At 39.6% G+C, this 27,720-nt stretch overlaps 1 protein-coding gene across 1 annotated transcript in view; it reads right to left on the bottom strand.

The window, feature by feature from the left end:
* Window positions 1–27,720, bottom strand: part of GRXCR1 (glutaredoxin and cysteine rich domain containing 1) — a 116,523-nt gene that overhangs the window by 47,812 nt on the left and 40,991 nt on the right. Inside the window, exon 2 of the mRNA XM_058546983.1 lies at window positions 5,577–5,819. Within this exon, the coding sequence (XP_058402966.1) occupies window positions 5,577–5,819 (243 nt within the window). The remainder of the gene's footprint in view (window positions 1–5,576; window positions 5,820–27,720) is intronic.

Below are 27,720 nucleotides of genomic sequence, written 5' to 3'. Positions count from 1 at the left end.
AAATCTTAAAACCAAAACTCAAAAGATCAAACTGTTTCCAAGTAACAACTGCATTCCAGCAAAAAGCTCAAGAATATTTAAAGGAATACAAAAGTATCCCAAAGAAGAATACTTCTATCCAACAAGGTAAGATTCACAATGTGTAGAATCCAATAAAAGTTACCAGGCAGGCAAAGAAGCAGAAAAATATAACTCACAGTGAGGAGAAAAATCAATCAATTAAAACCAACCCAGAACTGACACAGATATTAGAATTGTCAGACAAGGAGATTAAAACAGTAATTACACTTATATTCCATATGTTCGAAAAGCTAGAAGAAATACTGAACATATTAAATAGAGACATGAAAGATATATTTTTTTAAAACATTGAATGTCTACAGATAAAATTACAATTCTGAGATTAAAAATACACTGAATGGGATTAACAGATTAGATGTTACACAAGAAAAGATCAGGGACCTAGGAGACACAGCTATAGAGACTATCCAAAATGAAATGAACTGAGCCATAGAACAACTTCAAGCAGCCTAATATGCATGTAATTGGAGCCTCTGAAGAAGAAGAGAAAGAAGAGGAGATATAGATAATATTTGAAAAAATAATGGTTGAATATTTTCCAAATTTGTTAAAAACTATAAACCTACAAAGCCAAGAATGTCAATGAACTCTAAGCAAAAGAAACATGAAGAAAACTACAACAAGACGTATAGTAATCAAGTTTCTCAAATCCAGTGATAAATTGAAAAATCTTAAAAGCAGCTGGGCAGGGGTGGAGGAAGAGACAGATTACTTACAGAGGGACAAAGATAGGATGACAGCATATTTTTTCATCAGAAGTAATGCAAATGAGTAGAGGAACAATATCTATAAAGTACTGAAAGAAAAAAAATAATCTTCAATCTAGAATTATATACCCACTAAAAATATCTTTTAGAAACAAAGGTGAAATAAAAACTTTTCAGACATAAAAAAGATGAACAAATTCATCTACAGCAGACCCACTCTCAACAGTAGCATATAAGAAATCCTTCAGCTAAAAGGAAAATGATGTCAAATGGACATAAGGATCTACACCAAGGAATAAAGAGAGAACACCAGAAATTAAAATTGCAGAGGGTAGAGTACTTTCAAACTCACTTGATAAGGTCATCATTACCTTGATACCAAAATCAGACAAAGATATTAGAAGAATAGAAAACTATATCGACAGAAAGATCAGTTTCCAGGGGTCTGGGGTTGAAGGAAGGGGTTGACTGCCAAATGGTACGAGTAATATTTGGGGGTTTATAGAAGTGCTTTATATCTTGAATGTGTAGGTAGATTCATGGGTGTACACATCTGTCAAAACTCATCAAATTCTGTACTTTAAATGGGTATGGTTTATTATATGTAAATTATACCTCAATAAAGGTGATTAAAGCAAAGCAAAATAAATGAAAACAGCATATCTGGCAGATACTGTGGTTTGGCTCACTCAGTGACCAATCCAATCTCCTTCTAGAATGTCTTCCTGTACTGTAGAGGCTAGAAAACTAAAAAGCACATTTCCCATTTTCCCTCACTGTTTTCACACGTGACTGACTTAGTCATATATGACTAAGTAACCCAAACAGAAACTCACTCAAGACTTTGCTTAAGAACAGAATCATGTAGAAAGAAGGGCAAAGAACAAATCATCCCTTTTTCTGGTATGGACCATGGCAAAGACAGCAAGTTTCTGGAGCTGACCACTTCCTGATAGTGGCAGAGGTTTCCTCGGTGGCCCATTTCTGCAGAGAATTTTTGCAAGTAGTCCCTAGAAACATGCCTAGAGTCTGTATGTCTAAACTAGCTATGCTCAATAATAATTCCTTCATTTTAAAAATGAATAAAACAGTACTATAAATAGATATAGAATTATTAAGCAGTCATACCTCAATGTTAGCTAGTATAAGAGCCCTATCTAGATCAACCCTCTGTTCCTCTCTCTGTTACCCGAGTCCCCACTTAGGTTCATTGTATGTGTTTTATAGCTCAGTTCCAATGGGGGTTTTGTGGATTTCTACTGTAGAGTTTCATGTTTGGTCTAGAATCAAAACACTATGTCTAACCTCTTTCCTACTGGACTTTCTAAGATAATTTATGTCCTAACTATTGGAACACAGTCTTTTTGTGTAAAGAAGATTTTTCTGATGCCAAAACAACAAGACAATTGCCCTGGGCAAGTTCCGAGCTGAACTTGCCTTTTCTTCCCCCGCTAATGGAGCATCTCAGGGCAGTGCTGATTTATCTTCTAAAGTAATTTCTTTCCCTTGGCTATTTCATTGCTTCCATATTCAGTTTTTAGTTTGGGGAAGGGAGTCATCAGCAAAAAGGAGCTCAGCCTCCTTGTCAGTTCTTCCGTTCTTGCCCATTGAATTCTGTCATCTTCCCTTCAATGAAGATAACTGAATTCCTTTGGCACCACCCACCCTGGGTTGGTGGCAATGATGGCAGTAAAATAAAGAAGCTGCTAAATGTTTTCATTCCCTCTGCATCTCATCTCATTGTCAGCCTCCATATGCCTCTGTTTCTGTCTCTGTCTACCTCATTCTCTGGCTTTGTCTGTCTCTCGCTCTCCCCCTCCTTAAAAAAAGCTGTACTGTGTAGATGATTCACACATTTTGATTTTCCTTTCTCATCTAAATTTAAACTAAATAAAACAGTTTCATGTGACTGTTTAAAACATCACAGATGTTAAGGATGTTACCAACATCAGCTGCTTTTCCTCCCTAAACATTATGCTTCACCACGTGCCAAAACCCAGCAGAGGGCATCCTTCCATCTCAGATGCATGAATACTCAGGGAAAACGGCTCTACAATTCCAGCAACACATTCCATTTACAACAGCAAGTTGGATTTTAAATAGAGGGGCTACTGCAGTAGGAGGGGACTTTGTTATATAAGTTTTTCTGGAGGCTTTACCTCCATTTTGATTTATAGATTTAGAAGTAATTCTCCTTCTTTAAGAAAAAAGAGGGAAAATACCTCCATCTCTGGCCTCTCTCCGGATTTGGGGCATTAGCTTCAAATTTCAGAAGCAAAAAGGTAGCACCTGTGTGACCTTTCCTCCTCTAGGCTACTATGTGTATTAATACAGTGATCAGAGAGAAAAAGCAACTGAGAAAGAAATCTGCACCCTACCACCTTTATCTGTTGCCCTCTCCCTCTATCCCTCCAACTCAAAGACAAACAGCAGGAAAGGCACTACAGCCTGGTAGATTGCCTCAGAAGCAGGAAGAAGACAAGCGTGGTCAAGAGCAGTGTACGGGGTGGGGCCAACCCGATACCTGTGTAAGGAGATAGTCGCCCACGATGTTTAATTGTGCAGATGCACAGAAAGGAAAATCCCACAATGAGACATCTCTTACGTTGTCAGAAGAATTTTTCCTGTATTAAAAGGCAAATGCCCACAACCCTCATCAGTGATTTTCTCCCTGGTATGGATGAGTTTATCAGATCCTTTCCTTATGGAGGAATATCTTAGAGAGAGAAGGAAAGAATATGAGGAGACAATATAGCATCATTTACACATCCATTCAACATCTGTTTTTGAGCAATTTATGTCAAGCCCTGTTCCAGGTGCTAAGAAAATACTAGCAAACACACTGTCCAAGAACCCCTTCCTGGTGATGTGCCAAAGAGCGACGGTGTAGGGAGTCGGACAGACTTAACTTTGAGTCTGGCCCTGCCACTTAGCCAGCTATGTGGCTTAGAGCAAATGGATTAATGTTCCCTTTTGCAAAACAGGGATAATAATTGTTAATATTTATTGAAAACATACTTTTGTTCCAGGCACAGGAACTGACCACTTATGTGTGTGTATATATATATATACACACACATATATACACATATACATACATATGTATATATTTTATACCATAAAATCCTCACAATTATCATATGAGATAAGTTCTATTTTCAGTCTCATTTGACAAATAAGGAAACCAAGGCACAGAGGGATTTGTAAATCGCCCAGGATAACATGGAAGTATCGGGGCCGGAATGTGAAACAAGGCTGTCTGACTGCAGTGTTTGCCTCTTAACCAGTGTGTCAAACTAAAGAGTCAACCTCTAAGGCTATCCTGAGGATTAGAGGAGCTACGTAAAGCTGAGATGCAGGATAGTATTATTATTATTATTATTTATCATTATTATTACTGCCATTGTTGCAGCTTTCTGGGACCTAAGGGTATAGGTTGAAATATAATAAGAGAGGCTCAATACTTTAAATCAAAATTCCTCTGCTTCAGAATGCGGTCTGTGCCCAGCTCTGGTTAAAAGTAAGATTGCATAACGTCATGGCTATTGAATCATGTCTTCGCTGCATTTATCTTTCCATGTGAAGACAGGCTGCCTCTAACAGCCGTGGCTCTAGACAGAATATCAGAACACAGCTTCCTTGTAACAAAACATGAGCATTTCCTGCTCCGGATTTTTCTAACCTCCTCTGAAAGCTGAAGGTTAAGACCAGATGCAAAATAAAACCAAGATCCAAGTATCCTATCCATCTGCGGTTTGACAGCCACTCTTTGTTCTCTGATAAGTGATCGCGTAGTCAGTCCCATCCCCCTCAACTGCTGGTGTCCCTTCACTCTTTGCTCTCGCTCTTTCCAAAGTGTGCTCTCTGGAGACCTCTCCTTGGGCTTCTTAATGATTCAGTATGTTCACAGATCAATGGAGGTTAATTACGCTAATGGTATGATTCAAAGGGAGATGAAGCAGACATGTTTTGTGGCTGCCCTGGGAGTTCTCTCTGCTTGCTGTAAGCCTGAATTTGTGTCTCACACTGCTGCATTACCAAAATCAAGAATAATTTTAAACAAGCAGATAAAATTCTGGCTCCAGGCCCCATTTCTTATTGATTTCATTTCAGACTGTCATCTTAGGTTCATTAGGTAGGAAACTGAGTGTTTGATAATGTAGCATAAGAAAATTCACAAATGTATATCTTATAAATATTCCATTTTTCTTGCCTGCACCAAAAAAATATTAGTTTTTATCCCACATGTCAAGCTTCACAATGCAAAACTCAAGTCAACTGAACATTTTTAAAATGCAGCCTATTAAAAAAGGCAATTTCATGAGGCCGGACCGTGGCGTAGCAGTTGAGTGTGCGCGTTCCATTGCTGGCGGCCCGGGTTCAGACCCCTGGCGCGCACCAATGCACCGCTTGCCAGGCCATGCTGTGGCGGCGTCCCACATAACGTGGAGGAAGATGGGCAGAGATGTTAGCTCAGGGCCAGTCTTCCTCAGCAAAAAGGGGAGGATTGGAATGGATGTTAGCTCAGGGCTGATCTTCCTCACAAAAAAAAAAATAAATAAAGGCCATTTCATGCTAATTTTATCTCGCTGTGCTTCTGCAGGGATGAACACTGTAGCAACACATTGTTTGCAGTAGAAATAAGTGCTTCACCCCCTCTGGTTTGAACTCCGAAAAACAGCAAGTGTCCTGGCCATTATGTTGCAAGTTGCCTTGTCATAGTCTTGTAGATTTCTATCAACGCTGGTTGGGTTCAATAAAAAAGATTTTTCTTAGCAGAGAACTTACCCCAAGATAATGGCCATCGATGAACACCACAGGGAGGGAAGGAGCTTCGGAGACCCGTCGGCATCGTTCATCTAACTCTTTTCCATAGTCACCATTCAGAGCTATGTTTTTCTCTTCAAATTTTACTCGGTGGTTTTGGAAGATCTTTCTAACCAGTTCACATCTTTCAAAGGTTGTCCGTACCACACGGAGGCAAGTGGTATAAATCACAACACGGTCAAATTCTAGGTCAGTTGATGGTTGCTGGAGGGAAAAATTGTAGTGTCAATGTGTTTGCATTTACTTTCTTACGTCTTATTATTTTAAGACAATTAACGTTTTAGCAAGTGTCTTATATATTAAAGGCATGCAATAAAAGTTGAGTGAGCGCTGTATTTGTCAATTTCGACATGTCTTTATGTTAGAACATCTGTAAATGAGATAGGGATAACAATCAACATAATTTAAATGACAATTTAATTGACAGTATTTTTTCTGTTCTCAGCGGCATATCAAATTATGGCATATCTTAAAATTGATGCTGTCTCACATGGCATGCCATTTGGCGAAATAAGGAACGGTTGAATTATTTTTCTCATGTTGTTTGGGCATTGTTCAACCACTATATCTGCCTCTTAAACCCAAAGTAAAATATGTGGCAGAATAGTCCGGCTTAGTGTTTAACCATTTGAAAATTCTCCTACTTACCAATTTACCAAATTTTATGTCTTTTGAGCCACGATTTCCTGGGGATAACAAGACCTATGTCGTAGGATTCTTCTGAGGTTTAAGTAGCACAACATATGGGCATGCCCTCTGTTGAGTGACAGGGCTCCCACGTGCAGTGAGAGGCTCTGCCGCAAGGAATAAAAGATTGAGTGACTCAGAGGCAGCACATAGAAACCAACACAAAAGTTGGCAGTAGACCAAAGCCAGGCATGAAAAGGAAACAAGGAAGCAGGCACACTGCAACAGAGGCAAGCTACTCTCAAAAGCCAGGTGAAGACTCCCTATGAGAGAATCTTTTTTTCTCCGTTTGCTGCTACATCAGCCATCAGTGACTGCATTCCTGGGAAACCCTGCCCAGCACTGCTAGGGCCGTACCAGGTAGGTCCTGACATCATCAGGAAAGCTCCTCTTCCCCCTTATCAATCTTGCTTGAAGGAAACTGAACAGAATACAACCATATCATGAGACCAAGGGATACGTGAGTCTTTACGGGGTTATAGTTGTTGAAACACAACCACACAAATTATAAACCCCTGTGAAGTCAAAACTTCGATTGGAAACCACTCCAGACAGCTAAATACTAGAACCAGAAGGTCGGATACTAAGCTCCACCACTTTGTATTCAAAGAAGTCAGACCACTCTGCCGGATGCAAATGTACAGATAGACCTAAAAAAGTCTGAAGTCAGGAAGATGGCAATGCAATTGGTCTCCATCTGACCGAGAGAGAGGACATTATTTTTTCCTGATGATAAAGTTTATTAAAGATGTAAGAATCATTTCTTCCCTCAATAGAGTTCAGAGGCTAAGCTGAAAGCCCAGATGCCTGGAGGGACCAAGCAGGTGTCAGAAACGCTGGGGCAGGCCAGGAGTCAAAAAGGTATTAGCGAGAGGCAAGGAGGGTGTCATTTGAAAGGAACAGTATTACTCAGCTTCAGGCAAGCCTCAGGCTTGCAGGCATGTCACTCAATGTTATCAGACATGATTATTTTAAACATAAGCTTGAAATCTGGATTTTTACAGGAAATTTTCTGCTTTCTAAATGGTAGCACCTGATTAAAAATGTATTGAGACCACATGGACCAACATATCTGAAGGCTGAATTTGGCCTATAGACTGCTAGTTTCTGAACACTGGGGTAGGGAGAGCATCAGATATACCTGGACTCTGCCACCGGCCATCTGTGTGTCTTTGGGAAGCTAATGGACTATTAAACCTAGTTTTCTCATCTGTGAAATGCGATAACAGCTATAGCTACCTAACAGATTTGCTGAAAAAGTTACTTAAGCAGGAATACGAAAACAACCAGTGTACAGCTTGAAATGTAGTACTATGCGAAGTTAAACAGTGCAAAAATATTACACTCCACATTGTGGAATTTTTAAGATTAGAAACACAAACAAAAATAAATCAGTGGGAAAAAAATCAGTGTAATTAACGACAAGACAAGAAGATTATTACTATGCTTTAGATTACGAAGCATCAATCTTCAGAGACAGCAATCTATTGCCCAAGAGCTATGGCTCCTCTCTCCATGTTCATGATTAGGGGTAAGCAGGGGCTCAAGGAACTCACTGTAAATGTGGCAGCTTTTGGAAGAGCACCAAAGCTTCCATTTTTCTGATGCTATTATTTGAGTAATTATGCGTTGTTCCTCTGGCTGCAAGGGCTGCTATCACTGCACTCGGTTCTACCAAAACGTTCACTTTCTTCAGTAGCTTCAAAAGTACACTCACTTTTGAAATATTTGATAACAAATACTTTTCCCCCACGTGTAGAAGTGGGAAATTTTAAGATCAAATCATTCTGCTGCCACATGAACCAATTCACGTAAGATTATCTCTGCTTACACAACAAATGCTGGGAACCGCTTTTCTGTCTGTCTCTAAGAAACTTGCGTTTAAAAAATAGTAATAAGGGGCCCGGCCCGGCGGCACAAGCGGTTAAGTGCGCGCGCTCCGCTGCGGCGGCCCGGGGTTCGCTGGTTCGGATCCCGGGCGCGCACCGACGCACTGCTTGGTAAGCCATGCTGTGGCGGCGTCCCATATAAAGTGGAGGAGGATGGGCACCGATGTTAGCCCAGGGCCGTCTTCCTCAGCAAAAAAAGAGGAGGATTGGCGGATGTTAGCTCAGGGCTGATCTCCTCACAAATAAAAAAAAAAAAAAAAAAAAAAAAAAAAAATAGTAATAAGACGGACCCCTATCAGGTGGCCATGCTGGATGCTGTCTAATGCAAAGGGTAACAAAAATATCCCTCTTCTGTTGAGAATGATTTTTTGCTTAAAATCAGTGGATCTCCAAGAGTGTATAGATATTAGAATACACTGGGGAGCTTTTAAAAGTCCCCAAAGCCCAGGCCAAGTACATACCAATTAAATCAGAATCACCCGGGGTGGCACCTGGGAATTCAGATTTTTTTTAAAAAAGCTTCTATGGTGATTCCAACGTGCAAGCAAGTTCCAGAGCTAGTTAGAGACCAGTTGGAGATGCAGAATCCTGGGCTTCCTTCCAGATCCACTGAAACAGAATGTGCATTTTAACAAGTTCTCTGGGGAAACTGGATGCACGTTGCATTTTGAGGAGCCGCAGTGCAATCACACAGGCAGCTTGACTTAGGGAAACGGGGCTTATGTCCCTTTAAAATAACTGCTAGTCAGTCATTCAGTCACTAGAATAACTTATTTGCCAAACATGGTGCTAGGCACTAGACATATAACAGGGAGCAAACAATATAATTCACTAACAACATGGAGCTCATGGTTTAAAGCAATAAAAAAAACAAAAAGTTACATAAATAAATGTAGAATTACAAACTGTTAAGTGCACTGTGAAGGAAATGCACAAGTCGTTGGGAGAGGCTCTTGCCGGAGTGCCTTTTTGTGTTTTAGAGGTCGAGAAGGTGTTTTCTGATATTTGAGCTCTGACTGAAAGGATAAGGAGTTAGAGAAATTAACTAGATAGAGAGCATGGGGAAAAGTAAGACAGGCAAGTGCAGAGATCTTGAGATGGGAGGAAGATGGCATGTTTGAGACTCTGAAAGCAGATCCTTTGCTAAAACACAGAGGGAGAATTATAATCGTACTAAATGATTCTGGACAGGTGTGCAGGATCAATATCCTGCTGTACTTCATAACCACTTTAAAGATATATGGGCTTAACCTAAGAGCAATGAGAAATTCCTAAACGTTTTTAAGGAGGATGGGAGAGGTTTACATTTTTAAAACATTAAGTGAAGCAGGGCCAGTGCACGTAGTTGCACAGGATGTGCACTGCACAAACCTAGGAAGTGTCATTAGTAGCAGAATCTACATGAATGATGCCTTCGGGGTTGTGTAGTCCACAACTTGAGCAGGGAATTTTATATACATCAGTCTCATTCCCAGTTCCTTTGGTCTGGGAACTGAGATTGAATATGGGGTAAATTCAGGGTGGGAAATATGGTTATCCATTAGAATAGGCTATTATGTAAAATGTTCTAAAAAGATCTTATTGAACAAATTTTTTGTATGACTTGGAAGTAGATCTTCCTAGAGGTAGAAAGTAGGTTGAATAGTTTCTCAAGGTCTTTTCCATTTTTATAACATGAAATTTAAATGATATTGTCTTTGGCAAAAAAAAAGAAATCCTCTTCTACATTTGCTTCGAGTTCTTTCCCTCAACAGATTTGTCAAAGCATCTGGCCATAAATCTAAAAATACCCTCTCAATGGTTAGCCATCCCTCTTCTCCTTTCCCGGGGTTACCATGGGAATAGCGTAACGAGGGATGGAAGCATCCGAGACGGTGCTGAGCAGCTGTTGGGATTTGCAGCCTGCTGGTTCTGAGAGAGCCGACCTAGATGTTAATAAAGGCAGGCCCTTTCTTCCTTTCCATTGATTAAAAAGATGGATTTTAGGGGTGTCCCAAGGCCTCATAACAACCTGCAACAAATGTAGATGTGTTGGCAAGGGATAGAAATTGCTGTGAGCGCGACTCAGAGATTACTATATAGCCGACGTTTGTCCTCAGCCTGCACCTTGTCCTGCAATAGCCATTGTGAAACAGGAGTGCTTTAGTCACCCAGTTATCTTGGGACAATTCTGGAGCCCCCACACCCACCGGAACTGCTGCTGGAATTCAAGCCGAGAATTAGTCCCTACCCTCCCCGACAGAGGATCAGCTTGGAGCAGACCCAGCTCCTCAGGCTGGAGCAAATCCAGTGGGTTATTTCCACTTGACCCTGTACCTGTCCAGCCTGGCACCGGTTTGAAGAGGCCTCCTGAAATAGGGGCCTCCAGACAACGCCAGGAATTCAAGTCTTAAACAAAAATAAAAAATACAATGAAAAGTAACATTTTTAAATGTCAGTGACAGACATAATGCTCATAACTTTACATTCATTTCATCCTCGCAATAACTTACCTGGTGTTACTGTATTTATAGATCTGGAAACCTAGACTCAGAGCAGATAAGTGGTGTAGACAAGGTGACAGAGTTAAAATTCAGCAAAGTTAGAAAACTGCAACCCAGATGCACACCCTTCCAGAGTCTGTGTGTTTCCACTGAGCCAGGCTGAACCACTCAACCGCACCGTCGTTTTGCTGTCCCCTCCCCAGGATAAAGTTATTGCCAAAGCACAGACTGCTACAGACCTCATTCATTGCTCACATGAGATATGTTTGTGAAGTTAAGAGCTTTGTCTCTTTCCTAAATTATCCCACATTTAACAGTAACTTTTTTTTTCAGTCTAAAAAGATTCCTTTGAGATGGGCAAGGTGTAGAGATCTTTTCTCCTCTACCTGAAGGCAAAGAGGTGAAGTGATTAGCTCAGAGCCACACAGCATGCCAGAAGGCAAACTGGGACGAGACCCAGATTTCTTGATTATCAGGCATTGGGCCAACCTGGCTCTAGGAACCCTCATTTTAAATAGCAGATGCATGCCTGTGGGCTTTTTAAAGGGTAGGGGATTTTTACATGCATCTCTCTGTCTCCCTCTCCATGCTACTCTGTAAACCCCTGCAGCTATATGCATATTCTGGCATGCTGCTTAATAGTATTTTTTTTAAATTTTTTGTTTATTGCAGTAACATTGGTTTATAACATTGTATAAATTTCAGGTGTACATCATTATACTTCTATTTCTGCATAGATTACATCATGTTCACCACCCAAATACTAATTACAACCCATCACCACACATATGCCCAACTATCCCTTTCGCCCTCCTCCCTCCCCCCTTCCCCTCTGGTAACCACCAATCCAATGTCTGTCTCTATGTGTTTGTTTATTGTATATTGCTGCTTAATATTAAATTTAAATAAATAACCCCCTGCCACCTTGCTCTCAAAGCACCTCTTGAATTTTCATTCTTGCACTTAACTAACGTGATTTGAAAACCCACTTTATCCACACCAGGCTCCTCCCTTAGCTTATTTCCTGGATCTGTTTCCATTCTGACCACACTCCCTATTCAGTTCTGAGCGTGAACGGTGATTTTCTATGCCATATCCCCTCCCTACCCTTTGACCACAAAACCCCATGGGGAACTTCTCCATGTCTTTCTGAACGACAGAGATTATAAAAATAATTATAATAACTGTTATTTGTTGCATTACTCCTGCATATTTATATGCAGTTCTAGGGACTGCAAAGGGGGACTTTATGGGTGCAATTTTCATTTATCATTAGAGATAAGGATTATTATCCAAATTTTACAGATGAGGAAACTAAAGCTGGGAAATAAAGTGAATGTGCCCAAATACCTCATGGGAAAAAGGAGCAGAATCAGAATTTTAACCTGGGTCTGCCTCCCAACTCCTTGCTCTTGCTTTAGGAAGATACCACATAACCCTCTAAATATAACCAACCAGGGAGTCATACCATTCTAGAACTGAGTGGTGAATTGCACCATGGAGGGACCATCACAGGGACTGTCCTAGAAATTCCCATTTCTCATCCTTCCACTTCATTTTAATATCTCTGGTTAGCTGTCACCCCCTCAGACAGACACTCCCTCAGCAGCCTATGTAAAATAGGCCTTCTAGCCTCTGCCCCAATTCTTACCTTTACAGTACCTAGTACTGCTGGACATTATATTGGGTATGTTTTTTGGTTTACTGTCTATCCCCGCAAATAAAATATAACCCCATGAAGCAGGAACTTAGTTTTCTTCACCAGAACTAAGAACCCAGAATATGACTGGTATGTAGTCATATTCTCAATAAATACCCTCTGGCCTCTTTTCTATACATTTAATTGGAACTTGATTTGAATCTGTATCTTAGTAACTGGATAATCTTAACCCAGTTACTTAATCTAAGTCTCAGTTTTCTTATCTGTAAAATAGGGACACTAATGCCTACTTCATGGGGATTTGTGAGGATTAAGTGATTTAAGGACTAGAAAAACCCTTGGCATGAAGCCTGATGCATAATAAACACTCAATAAATTGTATTTTTTATTATCATTATTATTATAAAATGTATTGACACACACCAGCACCAGCACTATCACCACCAATGGTATAACCAACAAGCCCAAATTCACATGTCATCAACCTCACAAGACTGAATGGGAGAGTTAAACCTCATAATTACACAATGATCAAAAAATAAACCTCTTTAATGAGTTAGATTGCCACTTATATTTGTTTGAATGTGCCATCAATTCTGAGTGAAAACAACAGAGTGGAGAATACATATCAGATATCATGAAAATCTCTCCTTTCCTAAATTCAGGTGCCCCCTGGATGACACCAAGAAATGCACGAACAATCTTTGCATGCAAGGACTTCTGAAGAGAGTGTTTTCTGTTTTTGTAAGGCTCCAAGATCACATAAATAAGTGAATTTCAGTTATTATCTTAGGATTTATGTATTTGTCCAAATCAATTATTGAATTGGCCTGGACGTAAATTGAAGTCAATGAACCTAATGAATCCTCCATTCCATAACAAAGAAAAAAGCACATCTGAGTCAATGGAAGTCAAGGTGCCCCTCTCCCCCACCGTGGAGACCTTAGAAAGGGATCGTAGTTCTGCCAGTTCAGCATTAATCAAGCACAGGGAGGTTTTACCGGAAAAATCTAGATTTTCATCTTCTCTTGAAAAAGCTGAAAGTATGATTACACTAACTTTGTTGCATTCCTGCGCAAAAACAATAACCAGGGCTGGGGAGCAGCCACCCCTTCAGTGGCACACGCCTCTTGACGCCTCATTTAATACCATTCCCTCATATCTGGAGAACTTCATTCGCTAACCTCGTCTGCACTGCGCCTTTAGATCTCAGCTTGTAGTGTTGTATCTAGTCTGTATGCACACTTTATATGCGAGGAAACTGAGACTCACAGTTTAATTACTTGAATCAAACTTTCTTTAGGAAGCAATATGTTGCAGTGGAAAGAAAACCTATCTTGAGCCACTGCTTTGGCATTTAGTAGCCGCATGAACTTGGAGAAGTCAGCGTACTCCTCTGGGACTAGGTTTTATCTTCTCTACTATGAGAGTAGCTATAACCTAGCCCCTAAGGGAGTTGTAGGATCATATGTAAAATGCGCCTGAAGACACATGGTAAATTACGCAACTTTACAAACACACCAGCTATCATCATCGGCCAAAGTCACACAGCTGGGAGAAGAGGAACCAGGCTCTAATGGAATCCACCTTCCTACCAAACAAAAGCACCTCTCTTCCAATATGAATCCTTTGGTTTCTATAGAAATATTTACAAACATTATTTATTGGCATTTGTGATGTTGCTCATCTCTGCAGATAAGACTGATATGGAGGCGAGTGCCAACATCGCCATATTCAGGAGCATCCAATCCCAAAGTGATGTGCTTACAACAGAGAAAAGCTAGGCAGCAAATGAATCCGGAACACCCTGCAAATGGGGACATGGAAAAAAAAAATATTTTTCCTCATCCTATGAAAGATTCAAGTTGCAAAATCAGAACAAAAGGGATTAAAATGTTGAACAATAGCATCAGAATAATCAATGCTCAGATAGCCTGCCATGACCACTTTCACAATGCCCCTCATCTTTTTACTTTACAAAAACCCCAGTGCTCTTTCTTAAAGGGAAAGGTGCCCTATTTCTTCCACGGTCCCAAAAATATATATATCATGAATAAAAATCAAACAATGAAAGATTAAAGTCTTCCTCAATTTTCTACATCAAAGAAAATGCCTGAATAATCAGCTAAATGTAGTCAATCCCTTTGAGTAGGCTTGGATGTGATAAGAATATACTTTAGAGGTTGAAATACCTGCATCTCAATTTGATGTTTTCATAAATTCCAGTGTGATGACAAGAAGTGATCTCAGTCTCCGTACATTTCCCAAAGAGACTGAGAACTGAGAGCAACAAAGCCGGTGAAAACTCAGAAGTTGAGAAGATCGGACCCAGCCTCAGGCCAATCCCTCATTCCTCCCTCCTCCTCAGGCTTCCAGACTTAATTCTTATGTCTCTCTCACTTTTCTGATTGTCATAGTCTTGACCGCACCTAAACATGCTCTTCTCCAGATTCTAAAGACTGGATTCAGAGGAAGAAACTGCTAGAGAGCATTTATGGGAAGCTTGGAAGTTGACACATGAAGCTGATTTATGTATTTTATGAGCATTGAGTCCTTTAATTCTATAAGGAAAGGAGACACTATCATTATCTTAACTTTTCAGATGAGGAAACTGAGGCACAGAGATGTCTGGGACAAGCCTAAAGTCAGACGACTAGCAAATGATGGAGCTAGTATTTGATCTGAGTAAATCATAGAACTCAAATCTTTATATGACCCTATTGGTCACACACTGGCTGTGTTTGAGTCTATCTATACTCATCTTATTTGGTAGAGAACAAGAAGTTAGAGGGACAGATATAGGATTTATAAATCCTGAAGTTTCATAAATATATAGGGATTTTATATAGACAGTGTATTAGTCTTGTAGGGCTACTGTACCAAATTACCACAAATGTGGTGGCTTGAAATGACAGAAATGTATTATCTTGCAAGTCTGGAGGTCAGAAGTCCCAAATGGGTTTCACCAGGCAGAAATAAAGATGGCCGCTGGGCTATGCTCCCTTCAAAGGCTCAAGGGACGAATCCATTACCTTGCCTTTCCCAGCTTCTAGAGGTTACCTATATTCCTTGGATCTTGGTCCCTCCCTCCATCTTCAAAGTGTACTGTAACAACCTCTGCTTCCATCATCATATCTCTCTGACTCTGACCTTCATGCCTCCCTCTTATAAAGATACTTGTGACTACACTGGGCCCATCCAATAATCCAGGATAACCTTTTCATCTCAAGATCACTAAATAATTACATCTGCAAAGTCCCTTTTGCTGTAAGGTAACATATTCACAGATCCTGGCTATTAGGACATGGACAGTTTTAGGGGTGGGGGAGACTCCATTATTGAGTCTATCATAGATAGATAGATTTTAAGGTACTGGATCACAGGTATAGGAGTAAAAGGACTTGAAGTTACACAATCTTAGGACAGACAAGAAACTTCGAGATCATCTAGCTCAAATTGAACAAATGTATGGCAATGTCAAGAATACACTCAAACCTCTGGTTATTGGACTAGATCTTCCTCATTGTGCCTCTGGGCTTCTTTATAACACAAAATGAGGGTAATTCTAGCAAGGTAGGCATGAAACACGTTGTTCTTCCAAGACTTTTGACACAATCACCTGTGAGTAGCACTTCTTTCCAAGTTGCTACTGAAGAAATGGAAAGGATATAAAAAAGAAGCAAGTGCATTAAAGAAAGATTTGCCTGATCTTTACCAATCTAGTGCATCTCTTCTCTCTTTTCTACCTCTTACCTTGCAATATGCTTTGCCTCCAGTTGTCAAACAAGCCTTAGAAATTGCTCTGAAAACCAGATACTAAGCATGACCAAATGAGGGAGGTACTTTGTGTTACATGAAATGGAAAATATAAATGAAAATAGTTGAAATTTCTGCATAAAGCCAGAGGTTGAATTTGTCTGTGTGCTCCACAGAGGAACCTAGCTAATTTTTCAGTTCAGCTTCAAAGAGAACAAATAAATAACCATAAGGTTTCAAAAGCAAGAAAATGTTGCCTTTCCATCTCTTCTGCAACTTGCCCAAATTAGGTTGTTTTAATAAAAGCATCTAACTTGTGAGGCATATGTAGCCTAGAAAGGCAGATGTGCAGAATCCTCAAAACCTTAGAAGTCTTTTTTTCAAGTATATACTATATTGTTTGGGATGACCAATGTAATTTTGTAAAAGAGGTTTAACACTTGATATTGATTATCTGTTCAAATAAGAAATGAATGCAGGTGTTTTTTAAAAAGACTGATCACAGTATTATCAGAAGGAAGAAAATAAAATTCTTTCTGGAAATGTTCTTCATCAGACTCTGCTTGGTTTGATACCAAAGCTCCTTACTGGAGCTGATTATTAGATTTTGGAGACTCAGCCATCAGGAAAGAGATCTAACTAAATTATTGAAAGAAATAATAAGTCCCATTAAGTGGAAGATTTTATTGTGAACAGTTTATCAGTAACCCAATCAACATCGGAAAAAGAAAAAATATTCATTGATGAATATTATATTCCAGGCATTATATGAGATGAATGCATTTATTGTCACTATAATCCTCACAATGTACAATGCAATAGATATAATGCATTACTCCATTTTCACTGACAAAGTAAGTGAGTCACAGGGAGATTGAAAACTTGCTCAAGGTCACAAAATCATAAAAATATTTTCCCATCAACGTATATAACATCTCCCTTTTCTAGATATTCTCTTACATGTCTGTTTCTTCTCCATATTCAGCTAGGGTCACACTTCCCCTAAGCATTCTGGTTTCCATGGGCTCTCAGCTTGGTCCACTGCCACCTCCTTCTCTCTGGATGACCTCATCCAAAATCTCAATAGCTAATTGAAGGCTGATGAACTCCCAAATGTACATCCTGAGCTCAGACTCCTCTCCAGCAACCCAGATCTGACATCCAGCTATTTATGTAACATCTCCACTGGGATATACCCTCTCTACTTTGAATTCAGAATGCCTGAAGCTAACCTCATCATTGCCACTAAACTTACTCAACCAGTTGCTTGAAATCTGGGAATGGTCCAGATTTCTCCAGAGCTTTCTCTCACTACTTTCCATGTTCTATAAATCAAGTAGTCCTATTGATTCTTTCTTTATATGTGCCAAGCCTGTCTCCTTCCCTCTGTCTCTATTCCTACAGCTTTAACTCAGATCCCCACAGTTTCTTACCTAGACTACGACAACAGTCTCTTGACTGGCCTCCCTACCTGTAAAATAGTCCCTTTCTATTCATTCTCCAGAATGAATGCATGTAAGAATCTGATTATGTCATTTTTTGACAGAAAATAATAATAAACAATTGCTTCCCATAGCTTTCAGGATGAAGGTCAAACTACTTACCTATAAATTAGCCCTCTGTGATGTGGTTCTTACTTTCTCCCCTAGCCTTGTCTCCACAGCGGTCCTTGTCATGCACTGATTATTGACTAATATTCATCAATTCCAAGTATGTGCCAAACTCTGAAGACAGACCAAAACATGTTCACCAAAATATGCCATGTCCTTTAGTGCCTCTGACTTTCTATAGTCCTTGTGCCTGGAACACACTTTCCTCCATTGTTCACTCTTCCTTCTCAATCAACACAATTCAGGTCAAGCAGCACCTCTCTAGGGAGCCTCCCCTACTCCTCCCTCCAATGGGATGTGGGCTGCTCACCTCCTGCATCCCCAGCCCTCACTTTGTACCATCCTCCCCTCTTCTACCACAAGACTACAAACTTCTGAGATCAAATGGTCTGTGTTATTTAAGTGTCCTCCACACTTAATAGAATGTCTGGATCATGGTCAGAGGCACTAAGCACATGTTTGTTGAATGAAGAACAAACCAAAATTGGAACTTAAGGCTGTCAGATCCTAAAGTTTACGCACTTCCCACTATAACATATCAATACAGTATAGCATGATACAGGGAAAACTGAAGAAAAAAGAAAAGTCCCAAACATGATGTTTTTAATCCAAAATAATCAAACCAACAAAACTTCACTAGTATATCATCAAACTGATTGTCACATAAGGAAACACTTACAGCGGATATTTTTTCTATCTCATTAACAAATCATTGATATAATAATAATGACTACTTTGCTCTTAGCAAAATACACCAGGTGAACATGCAGGCTCTTGCTGTTGCTTGGCCATATCAGTAGGCCTATATAATTCTGGATAGGATCGTGTGAAAACGGCTGTCTCTGACTAAATGGAAACCACCTTACCAGGCCGAAAGCTGCAGACTGAGTGTTTCACAGCAACTGACAGGATACATTCAAACAAATCACCAAAAGGACCCTTTACTTGTCCTTGTTTTATTGTTTTTAATAACATAGGGAGAAGCAAAAGACCAAAAGACTTGTGCTTATAATTAAAATGAAATAATGTAGTTTTATTTCAGTTAATGATGATTTTAGAAACACTGGAGAATAAGATGGTGATGTTCAAAAATACGTATTTGTGGAGCCGGTCCCAGGGGCCTGGTGGTTAAGTTCAGCACGCTCCACTTCCGCGGCCCAGGTTTGGTTCCCAGGAGCAGACCTACACCACTTGTCTGTCAGCGGCCACGCTGTGGTGGCAGCTCACATACAAGAAGAGGACGATCGGCAATGGATGTTAGCTCAGGGCGAATCTTCCTCAGCAAATAAAGAAATAAATAATAAAAATGATGTGTTTGTGAAGCGGGAGGTAGGATAAAAACTGGCCACCCACCCTCTAAAACAGAAGGCAGAGCATCATCATTGGATTGGCCGTTATTCTCCATCAAGATGTGACTAAATGCTTATGCAGATGTTAGCCACGCCTGAGGAAAGCGCGTTAGCCTTCATCATTTAGTGGCAGCACCTACTAAAATGGTACATCGAGAGTCTATAAGAAAACAACCACCCTCTGAAGAGGTCCGTTTACAATCCCAAACCTGCATGCCACAGTCGCATCCTCAGCCAGCACTGGCAGAGGGAAAGCCTCTTCCTCTCTGCTTCCCAAGTTGTGAGAATATAAGCGCAGAAGATACCAGAGATGGTGTCCCCCCACCGCAAACGGGGGAGAAGAAAGAAAGGAGGAAAGAAGCAGAAACGAAAGAAAGGATCTTGACAGTATTTCCACTTTCATTTCCATCTCCAGCCCTGCCATGGTCATGGTTTATTTACATGAGTCAATAAATAAATTCCTCTTTCTGTGGTTTTTTTTTTTTTTTTGGCTTTTTTGTTTGTTAGCCATGTTTCTGTTGGGACCAACCAAAGACGCTCTTACAATACCCAGGATTTCAGCGGATTCAGTGAACTTCATTGATTACATTTTTGCTCTCCAGAAATAAAAACCTTTCCAGAAACAACCTCTTTAGGGGAAATCAGTCTTTTTAGCCGTTTTCACATGCTTGAGACATAGCCCTTTAATAAACTCATGTATTACCTGGGCTTGAATAGAATGAATGACTAAAGACCTCAGGAATGCCTGGCTGATCTCCTTCCTCTTGACTTCATGATATTAAAAATGCTGAATTTGGGGAGAGCCCTGGTGGCCTAGTGGTTAAGTTCAACATGCTCCACTTCAGCAGCCCAGGTTCAGTTCCCAGGCACAGACCTACACCACTCTGTTAGAGGCCATGCTGTGCTGGTGGCCCACATACTAAAAAATAGAGGAAGGTTGGCATGGATGTTAGCTCAGGGCAAATCTTCCTCAGGAAAAAAAAAAAAGATTCTGAACTTTGAGGTATGAAACCTAGGTTGTAAATCCTATCTCTGCTACTCTGCAGTAAAATGACCTACAATAAATTGATTCCCACATTCATAAAATAGGTAAAACCTACCTGCACCATGTCACCTAATTCTTATGAGGATCAAATAAAATGTATGGCATGCCTATACTTTGTACAACCATACATAAGTAACTGCTATTAATTATTGGTATTTCCCAAGGCTTAGTCTTTGAAACTTTGATATCTTTTCTATAAATTCCCTCTCATGAAAGACTAATCTATTTGATTTCCTTCAACTACCACCTACCTGCTCCTGGCTCCAAGTTAATACTTCTTTTCCTTTCTTCTCACCTGAGCTGCAATCTAACAGACATTTCCTTCTTAAAGTCCTGACATAACTTTAAACTCAGCAAGTCTAAAATCAGACTTCTCAAATCCACATTCTCTCTCTTCTTCCCTCTCTGGCTTCAGTCTGTCCATCTTCTCCGGGACTCTGGAGTCACCTTCCATCCATTCCTCTCTATTGATCATACCCAATCATAAACCAGTTTCTATTGGGCTGGTGTCCTTATAAATTTTCTTGCATATCTGTATTGCTCTCTTCTCACTGCCCCCATGCAACACTAAACTCTTTTCATCTTTTGCCTAGATTATAATACCCTAACTTACCAGTCTAACCTAATTCTATTTTATCCCCACTACAATATCTCCTCTCTACCAATGTCAGAATAATCTTCTTCAAACCTTCCTCTAGCAACTTACTGATTAAAATATATATATAAATTTATATATATACATTGCAAATCTGCAATGTAAATGTTTTTTATTTTTCATAAAGATGTGAAGCTGAGACTCAGAGATATAAACCAACTTGCCCTAGTTCACATAGCTATGATGTGAAAAAATAGAATTGAACCCTAGGCCTCTACCTCCCAAACCAATAATGTGATGCTTTCCACTAACTTGTCACATCCCAGTCCCTCCATCGAGGGCTTAGTGGCTTCCTCTTGCTCTCAAGCATCTTCCTATTCTCCCCTTACCCATCAATCCCTGCTTTCTTATGTCATTTATTAACCACATTATGTCTGCCAAGAGATTGTGAGCACGCTGAAGGCAAGGTTCAGGTCTTCAAGTCTTCCATCTTTGTATTATTGTCTGCTCCTAAAATAAAGCTGAGCATAGGGGAAAAAAAAGAAAAAGAGAGAGAGAGAAGGAGGATGGGAGAAAGGGTGGAGGGGGGAAGAGGGAGGAAGACGACATCTAAAATTCTCATTGGAGACAAGATGCATTATCATCATTTCTCAAAGCATGGTCCATAGATCACCTGCATCAAATCTCCTGGGATGCAGGTGCTAGGCCCCACCCCCACTGATTCTGGTGCAGCAGCTCTCCCCCGACATAAGAACCCCAGGTGATTCGGACGCACACTACAGATTGCAAATCACTGAAACCTGACGTCTCTCAATGTTCTCGCCATAAGACAGAATTTTTAAACAGCATACTCTATTTGTGCCCCATCGAGAGTAAACAAACATTCTATAGGAAGTTTGCCTAATTCCTAAGACTGTCACCTTTTCCTTATGTTCTCATTCTTACTGAAAGAAGCGTTCCTAACTAAAACCTCCCCCTGAGCTGACAGTGAGTCAGCTTCAGGTACCCACACTGCCTTATTTCCTGTCTTGATTTTGCAAAGGAAATGTGATAGAAGTTAGAGTGAATCTTATTGAAAAATCCAATTCACTGTTAAAACACTCATGTCATTTTAAATAAAGCTCAACATCCCCAACTTTTCTACTTGTATATGACTCACATTGCATCTAGTTCAAACTTAATGATATCATTTTTCTTCCTTGTATATTTTGTAGAAATGATTTCACCGGTGTTACCAGGCCTACTACCGGAAGACTTTCCTATTATGATGCTCTGGTCCCACACTAATAATTTTAGCCTTACTCCCTCTTTTAAAGACAGCACAAGAGCATGCTGTGAATTGAAAACCTCGTGGGAAGATTTTGAAATTTCATGCTCAAATTTATGTTTTAGTTTTGGGTATACACCAAATTAATAAGGGGGAAAAAAAGCCTCTTGATGGTTTCCTAACTTGACCCATCTATATCATTTAAAAAAGGGAAGGAGAATATCATCACATAATCTTAAATATGTTTGTTTTGTTTTGTGTTTCAATTGTGAGGATAATTTTGTCCTCAAGAATTTCTACACTCTTCCCACAGACATGTATTATAAGATGACTGGTTGATTTTAGGCCCTTCAATCTATTGTTGTTAAAGAGAGACTTGATCTAAGCAATTCCAACTAAAGCAGACACCATGGTGTCACGAGAATAACATTGGCCTAGGAATCAGAAGTCCCAGATCTCATTTCCAATTTGGTCACAACTATGGGGCCTTTATATAATCCCTCTGGAACTCATTTGCCTCTCTATTAAATGAGAGGAGTAGACTAGATCAAGGGCCAAAAATTCAAAGGGTTTTCAGGAGCTAAGTAGGTAAAGCAAATGTGTGGAAGCAAAATGATAATATAATACAATAGGGAGTAGTGAGGATTATGAGGATCTGGATTTTTATGCCCTGTCAAAAGGCATTCAAATTAAAAACGGCATTTTAAAATACCGTGTTAACCAAACCTCTGAAAATCAAATTCAGCCCACAAGCTACTTATGATCCTTGAACTAGATAGTGTTTCAAGTACCTTCCAGCTTTAACCATATATGATTCTAAAATAGCAAGTAATGGTACTTGAAACCATCTTATAGCAAAAATAATAATAACTTTTAACATTTATCTGGTGCTTATTACATGCCAGGCTCTTATCTAAAGACTTTTCTTACAATAACTCATTTTAATCCTCATAACTACTCAATAAGGTAAGTATGTTGTTATAATCCCTCTTCTCCAGAGGAGAAAATTGAGGAATTTAAATAACTTGTCCAAGCTAATCCTCTTAAATTTCTGTATGTATAAGAACAGTAACAGCACCATACAGTAGAGCAACCCAGGGTCAATCAGTTTCATAATTGATTAAATATTCAACTTATAAACCTTAATCAAGAGACTTAATGAGGCATAAAAGTAATATTTGAAAGTTAGGAGATATTTTTTATGGCAACATTATTTAATGTTCTACTCCATTAAAAGTAATAAATAGTTTAAGTTATTTTTGATATTTCTATATTACTGAAATAGCACTGTGTGCTTGGAGGACTAATTGTTATTATAAGCTAAAGTATAGGGACAAATTTTTATAAAAAATGAATTGTCTAAAATATTAATAATCACTAAAATTAAAGAAAAAGTGTTTTATGAATGTCATTGGAAAGTTAATGTAGTCATAGAATCAGAATAATAAAACTAGAAGAGATTTCTAGAAACCAGTGGGTGCTGTTCTTTGACCCAATTATTGGACTATACTGTAATTGCAATCTGATCACAGGAACTAACAACTTATTTTAATCCAAAATACCAAATGAGATAATCATAAAAATTTAATGGTTTGGATTTCTGATTTCAGCTCCAACATGTAAAAAGCCTGGAAATTGTCACCTCCATCCTTACAAGAAAAGGCTGCACAAAACTAAAATTCCTGACTTTTTTTGGGTCCAAGAACTGAGGTTGCAGGGCAAACTGCCACCCTGAAACCTAAAGAGACAGATGCATTGAGAGAGACATGGTTGAGCTCTGCTTACCGGGAGGTGAAGTCCTTGGAGCCATAAACAAGTAGGACACTTAAATGGTCATTTTGATAAACTGCTGGAGGCTAAGTGCAGAGTAGCATGACAGCATGAAAGTCCAAGGCGCCACTGTTTTAGGGGGATCCCCATACTTTCATGAGTTTTACTTTCAAGAACCCCAACAGATTCTCACAGTGAAGAATCAAGAAAGATCTCTCCAAGCTCTGGCAGAAGGAGGGGAGAGTAACCCCCAGGGAGATGCGCTCAGAGCTAATTCCCAACTCTGTGAGTGTGGGCTGCACAGAGTGACCTCCTACCAAAGAGTACAATAGAGGAAGCAGGGAGAAAGAGTAACTGTACAGTGGAGAAACTTGACAAGCACTGCCTCAGCCAGGCATCAAGTTTAGCTTTAACTAAACTTATTATGAGTCAGGTTGATGATGTGTACCCTAAATATGATGGGATGAAAACGGTGCTTTAGCTCTGTGATCTTCCTCCCCAAAACACATAACCCCAGCCTAATCATGAGAAAAACATTGAACAAATCCCATCTGAGGGATATTCTTTAAAATACCTGAGCAGTACACCCCAAATCTGTCAAGTTCATTAAAACTAAGGAAATTCTGAGAAACTAAATGTAACATGCTCTCTCAAATGGGATTCAGGAACAGAAAAGGACATTAGGTAAACACTGAGGAGATCTGAATGAACTATGGACTTTAGTTAGTAATAATGTATCAATATTTGTTCATTAATTGTTATAAATGTACTGTACTAATTTTAAGATGTTAATAGGGGAAACTAAGTGTAGGATATAAAGAAACTCTTTGAATTATCCTTACAACTTTTCTGTAAATCAAAAACCATTCTAAAATAAAACATTTGATTTTTAAAAAGCAAAGGCTGATAAACATGAAAAAATCTAATACTAGGACCAAAAAGTTTACAAATTAATGTAAAATATTAATAGTTTGCTATAACTCAGATAATTACTAATTAAAATTAGAGAATTAGATGTTATTTCCTCATTACAGACCAATTTTCAGCTTGGTATGTGGTCTCAAATATCAGCAAATTCTGGTCTACTGTAACTTTGTGTGTGTGTGTGAGGAAGATCAGCCCTGAGCTAACATCCATGCTAATCCTCCTCTTTTTGCTGAGGAAGATTGGCCCTGCGCTAATATCCGTGCCCATCTTCCTCTACTTTATATGGGACGCCGCCACAGCATGGCCTGACACACGGTGCGTCAGTCCTCGCCCGGCTCCCAACCTGCAAACCCTGGGCTGCCAAAGCAGAGCACACAAACTTAACCACTATGCCCCCAGGCTGGCCCCTTGTCTACTGTAATTTTTATTGAAATGATATTGGAAGGTAAAATGACAGTCTTGTTTTCTAATATTTATATCATTTGACAAGAAACACAGTCACTCCAAAGAAGGATACGTCTCACCCTGTTTTTCCCCTCACCTGAAAGAAGAGCAGGAAATCCCTGGTAGAGCATTTTCCAAATTGAATTTAATAAAATGACAAATTTTTTTCCCACAGAAAAACAAAAAAGTAGGATGGGAGTTCTTTAATGAAATATTACATTCCCCTTTTGAAGAACCACAGTGTACTTTAGTGTAAAAGTCTGGGAAGTCCTAGGGTAAAGAAACTTTGCATGGCCATTGCAGAAATTTTCGCAAAGCACATATTAATATCTGAAGGAACACCAGATTTCCAAATAATACAGTGCATTCAGATCGTTCAGTAAGAAGAACTTTAACCTACATAATTTCAAATGTCCTTCTTAATCATGCCAGCTGCTTCTGCTTGGCATTCACACCCCTCCACTATACAGTCTATTTATCCTTCATTGTGTGTGCAGCGTGCAGCCTACAGCCTGGATGCCTTCACTATGAAACTCTGCTCTTACAAAGCTCCTCTCTCTTCATCTGGAGATTAGTTTCATTTCTGAGATTTGCTAAGATGTTGTGCGTCTCTGACTATCTGAAATGCCTCCTTCCTTCCCTCCTCTCCACAGTCCATCTTCTTTCAAAGACTAGCTTAAATCACGGTGCTGCACAAAGGCCTCACTGATCTCTCCCGGCCCTAACCATTTCTTTCTTTTCTTTCTTCCCATAGTTCCTACTGTCTATGATACTTACTTTGCCACTTATTGCACAATGTCCAGTTACTTCACTCAGTTCTTCTTAAAAGTGTTCCACAAACCACCCAGTTTTTACTTGGTTTTGTTTTTCCTGACCGTCTCTTAGTACTAGAAATCCACATACCTCAGTGGAGAAAATGCTAACTTGGCTATTGTTTGTGTGTCTGTGAGGGCATATGTGTGTCTTTTTATCTGCATAGTTCTTTGAAAGCAGAAAATAAGTCTTCACTTGATGGCAACCTACCAAATGCAATATCTAACATATGGTACATGATAAATACTTGTTGCCTTGACATGTTCCCGAGCAGTCAGGGTCTCAGGCATTCCAAAATAATCTGCTTATTCAAGGAACTTGTTTAAGAATCTTTCTCCCCTCACCAAAAGCCAAGACTATGGGGTCCCCACTTCAATCTCCCACCAAAACCCCAATCCCAGACTCAGATCCTAGGGAGGAAATGTTCTTCACTAAATTGATTATATCTCAAAGAAACACATCATTAACCATAAGAATAATCTTTGTCCAGGCTTCTGAGCTTCCTTTGAGCTCATTGATGGGGTCCTGTCATCGCCAATCAGCTCCTATCCCAGCCCCTGTTTGTGCAAGGATCTGTATGAGGCACTATTTTTAGCTGTTATATATGTGGCTCTTATTCTTGAAAGTTTATTCACATAGCAGGTCTAACACAAACATGGAGAACAGGTAAGTGAAAATATCTTATAAAAACAAAATAGAAGTGAAGTAAAAAAAAAAAAATAACTCTATCACGTAATAGAGCAAGTGCAGGGCTAGGAAAATGTATAGTATCCTGTTAGCTAAGATGGACAAAGAGTTTGTTCCTTTGAGTGCAACTTCAAAATCCTCTCCATAGGAGATAAGCAATCTCAAGAAATTGTATGAATTCTATGAAAGAAGTGCTAATCCACGTGTTCAGACATAAAAGAAGAGAGATACTCGATGCACGTGCGTGTGTGTGTGTGTGTGTGCGTGGTGCAGACACAGGGTGTTAATTTGACTTAGTTTGTCTCATTACAAAATTGTTCAATGCATCTCTTCTGCGCATTTTTATTGCTCATTTTCTCTATCATTAAAATAGCACTTAGTACATGCTAAACTGTGTGGGTAATTTTGTATATCTATGATACCATGATATATATATATATATATATAAAACAGGTATAATATGGAGTCTCAACTCAGCATAAAATTGTTTTATTTCTTTAGTTAAATGCCCCTAACTGTGCTTTATCAAATCCCACTACGAAGAAGAGGTCTCCTTAAGGATTCCATTAACTTATCTGCTCCTTTCTGATTTAGAACTGCCTCATTTGAATATTTAAAATAATATTAACTTTAAAATTTCAACCTCAAACCTGAAGCAGATTCTCCTCTCCCTCCTCCCTGCTCAGCTACATCTCTTCTTGGGAGAAGGAGGTGGAACTATGGAGTCTGCTCTTCACTTCCCTTATTTCCCTCTTCAGAGCACCAGCTCCTCCTTCTTGGAGGTGAGGAAGAGGAAGAAGGTAAAGGGTAAACATCTCACTTCACTGAGTGAGATGCTGTCTTCCCCTTGATGCACCATGGCAGCGGTTCTAGCTACATGACAGTGGATAGATGGTATGGATGCTGACTCTAGTAGGCTCATGCAACTCCCCTTGACTTTGACAGTCCCTTGTAAGATGTGACCACTTCTTCCAGCTGATCCTCAGCTCATGGATTTAGGCAACATCCCTCTGACTCATGTTTCCTCTTTTTCCTCCATAAAGCACTGGTTCCAGAAAGAGTGTAGCCTCCAGTGTCACTGCCCTCAATACCCGGGCATATGGGTCTCTCTTTCATACCTATT

This window comes from Diceros bicornis, chromosome 8 (assembly GCF_020826845.1).
Source record: "Diceros bicornis minor isolate mBicDic1 chromosome 8, mDicBic1.mat.cur, whole genome shotgun sequence".
Lineage (NCBI taxonomy): Eukaryota > Metazoa > Chordata > Mammalia > Perissodactyla > Rhinocerotidae > Diceros > Diceros bicornis.
The sequence above is the reverse complement of the archived record's forward strand: the minus strand, read 5'-3'. Positions and strand labels throughout refer to the sequence as shown.